The sequence below is a fragment of the Ctenocephalides felis genome, unplaced genomic scaffold (assembly GCF_003426905.1).
Source record: "Ctenocephalides felis isolate EL2017-DRISC unplaced genomic scaffold, ASM342690v1 CF-g0.4_SCAFFOLD_00845, whole genome shotgun sequence".
In the NCBI taxonomy this organism is placed as follows: Eukaryota; Metazoa; Arthropoda; class Insecta; order Siphonaptera; family Pulicidae; genus Ctenocephalides; species Ctenocephalides felis.
This window is the reverse complement of record NW_020536999.1, coordinates 85,022,021-85,025,689: the sequence shown is the minus strand read 5'-3', so window position 1 is coordinate 85,025,689 and position 3,669 is coordinate 85,022,021. Positions and strand designations below refer to the sequence as shown.

General features: G+C 32.1%; 1 protein-coding gene across 1 annotated transcript; it reads left to right on the top strand.

Annotated features, from left to right (window-relative positions):
* Window positions 1-476: 476 nt before the first annotated feature.
* On the top strand, window positions 477-3,011 carry LOC113391202 (zinc finger protein 271-like). The gene has a single exon (XM_026627154.1). It carries the CDS (start codon window positions 477-479, stop codon window positions 3,009-3,011), a length of 2,535 nt encoding a protein of 844 aa, XP_026482939.1.
* The last annotated feature ends 658 nt before the right edge of the window (window positions 3,012-3,669 follow it).

Here is a 3,669-nt window from a genome sequence, read left to right as displayed (position 1 = left end):
TATTTGTAATAATATAGTATTTGAAAACATTCAATATTCCTCAAATATTTCATTACGGTAGGGCAATTTGCCTTAAGGCACGAGGCCATACACCACTAGTTTATAGTTTAGTTTAATCCATAATACATTACTAAAAAGGCAAAAAAGTAGATACCCCGCGTACACCATAGATAAATAAATATAAAGCGTGTCGATGTTACATGCTTATTTATCTATGGATATCATCGTTGAAAATCGTCGCTTATATTTGTCAATGTATACGCAGCTGTAAACCAAAATGTCAAATGTCTAGTACCTGTCAAGTATTTATAATTTTGGCGGCTTGTTATACAAGCTTCTGTTATAAAACAAAATTACGTATTATTTATATAAAACAGTATTAATATTACCAAGTTAAAAAACAATTAACATTTATTTTTAAATTCGTAATATATTTAAATTTTTATTAAACATGTAAAACATTTGTAAATGTAAAAATGAACCACGAAATGAAAAATTGTGTAGTAGTGCTAACAAATTTTGTTGATGTAATTAATAAATCTAAACATGGTAAAATAACAAGAGGTGCTGTGAAAAGACTCAGTAAAGATGATATTGCTGATTTTGTTAGAGCATTAAGTAGTGGTAAATCGAAAAATGCTAAATCAAAGAAAGCTCAAGCAAAAAAAGTTGAATTGAAAAAAGCTCTAAAAAAAGGAGCTCAATTAAAAGAATCTTCATCACAAGAAGTTCAATTTAAAGATGCTCAATCACAAGAAGTTCATTTAAAAGATGCTCAATCAGAAGAAGCCGAATCAAAATTTTCTGAGTTAAAAGAAGTTGAATCAAAAGAAGTTCATTCAAAAGATCTAACACGAGAAGCTAAAACAGAAGAAGTTAATTCAAAAGAAGATCAATCACGAGAAGCTGAATCATATGAAGTTGAATCAAAAGAAGTTCATTCAGCAGAAGATCAATCACGAGAAGGTGAATCACATGAAGTTCATTCAGAAGAAGATCAATCACGAGAAGCTGAATCAAAGGAAGTTCATTCAGAAGAAGATCAATCACAAGAAGGTGAATCACATGAAGTTCATTCAGAAGAAGATCAATCACGAGAAGCTCAAGCTGAATCCCAAGAAGTTTCCCAAGAAATATATCCTGTTATTGACTTAGAAAATCAAAACAACGATGAAGATGCAGAGTTTGAAGTTTATCAGGATTTATTAAGCAATATGTGCCAAGTGGACATTGAAGATGGACACTCAGAAATAAACACTGAAGCCACAAAAGAAAACCCAAATAACATTTTCAAATGCACAAAATGCGAAAAAGCTTACACAAAAAAAAGCTCTTTGTTGAAACATTCTGCAAACCACGAAAAGAAAAGTTACAAATGTGAATTCTGCGAAAAGGTATTCATTCTTCCCAAGTCATTATACGATCACATAGAAAAACATAAAGAGAAAAAAGATTATCTTATAGATACCTCTAACTATCTTCATAAATGTAAAGTTTGTAATAAGTCTTTTAAATTCCTAGCTGGTTTAGGCACTCATTCTCGAATACACCAGCAAGGGTTCGAATGTAAAGTATGTGATGAAAAATTTGTAAAACATATACAACTGCAGAAGCATATGGAAACCCATGTCGGCCAGAAGTCATATCAATGTAAAATTTGTAAAAAAAATATTAAGCGTATGAAAACTCTTTTACATCATGTAAAATCACATGGATTGAAGCGATATAACTGTAAGATTTGTGAGAAAAAGTACGTTTATAAAAGGGATTTGGATTGTCACATGGACAATCATTTAAAAGGGATGACTTGTAGAATCTGTAATAAAGAACTTACTACTCATTATTTGTTGACAAAGCATATGCAGTGGCATCAACGGAAAGGACATGAAATGGTAAATGATAATGGTAAGTCAAAACGAATAGGATCGGGTTCATATAAATGTAAAAAGTGTCCTTACGAAACCTCCATAAGTTTAGATTTGTTTAAACATTCCCTAACATGCAACCCACAGCCTGTGGTTCTTTTGAAACGACTCCCTGATGTAAAACCTGATATCAAATGTTCAACATGTGGACAAGTATTTGAAACAAAGGATCTTTTACTCGAGCACTTCAAAATGCACGCGAAACAATACAAGTGCGATTGTTGTGAAGCTTTGTTCAGCAAATTGACCGATTTGCGAGACCATAGGAAAATCCACCAAGGATTCCAACCATTCAAATGTCATCTTTGTCCAAAGCAGTACAAAAATGAGCAATCATTAGTAGCACATGTAAACGCACATTCAGAAGACTGTAAATACAAATGTGAACTGTGTGGTCAAACTTTTATGCAAAGAATAAAACTAATAGGTCACATGGAAAAGCATTCTGGTGTACTAATTTATTGTAAAATATGCGAGAGGGCATTTACAAATTCAATCACTTTAAAAGCACACATGCTTAACAAGCATTCAACCACCGGGAAGTTCAAATGTGAAACCTGCAGTCTAGTTTTAAAAAATAGACGAGCTTTATTTATACATAGGGAAGAGCACGCTGAAACCAAACCACTTGTATGTGACATATGCAACAAATCATATTATTTTCACTGTAATTTCAAAGATCACAAGCGAAGTCACTCCTTAAAACAAAGATCAGCCCTCGTTTGCAAGTATTGCAATGAGAGGTTCAAAACAGAAAAAAATTGTGTTATGCACACTGAATTTGAACATTTAAAAAAACAGTCGCACATGTGCACTATTTGCAATGTGGGTTTTGCTAGTCAAAGTTTGCAAACTAATCATATGAGATTGCACACAAGCCAGAGGCCCTTTGCTTGTGGAAAATGTAACAAAACTTTTCGGATTGCGTCTAAACTAAGAGAACATGAGCGAAAACATTTCGAAAAAGAAGCATGTAAATTATGTGGTAAACAATATAAACCATATGCACTTGATAGACATATGCAATCACACGAGCAATCACATGTGATGAATTTTGGGAACCATTTTATTATGAATGAGTCTTAAAATTAATGTTCATTGTTATAGTGGTACTCCGACATACGAACCTCGCTCATATCTCAAAGCTGATTTTCCTTATAAATACATTGTTTGTTTATCAGATCATTAATTTGTTCCAGCGCCGTGATTTTTTTGAATATCAACCCTTTCGACTCCCCAATTCCGAGATTTATACGAATTTTGCCGCCGGAGCAGCGGCATGCGAGTGGAAAGGGTTTTTTATATTTTTTTATTTTTTATTTTTATTGGCCTCGCTTGCTCGAGCATTTAGCCAACTACATTATTCTATACAATCATATTCAATCTTCAATCATATACAATCTTCTTCATATAATCCTATTCCTTTTCTATACTTCTTAACTTATCTTCATTCTTCTTTTACTATCTTCTCACTTCATCTTCTAATCACTATTTCTTCTTCTTCTATACTTCTCATTACTTCTTACTTCAATTCATTTTATTATTTATTATTTTTTTCATCTAATTTTTTTACATTTTGATTTTACATACATATCTTATTAGTTCAATTCATAATTTTATCATTATTCGAACTTAACTAGTTAATATTTGTTCAAATAGTATAGTTAATATTTTCTCGAGCAGCGGCATGCGAGTGGAAAGGTTTTTTTTTTTTTTATTAGCCTCGCTTACTCGAGCATTTAGC

Excerpts from the sequence above, each read along its gene's own strand:
- LOC113391202 (XM_026627154.1), top strand. The coding sequence starts at position 477 with ATGAACCACGAAATGAAAAATTGTGTAGTAGTGCTAACAAATTTTGTT.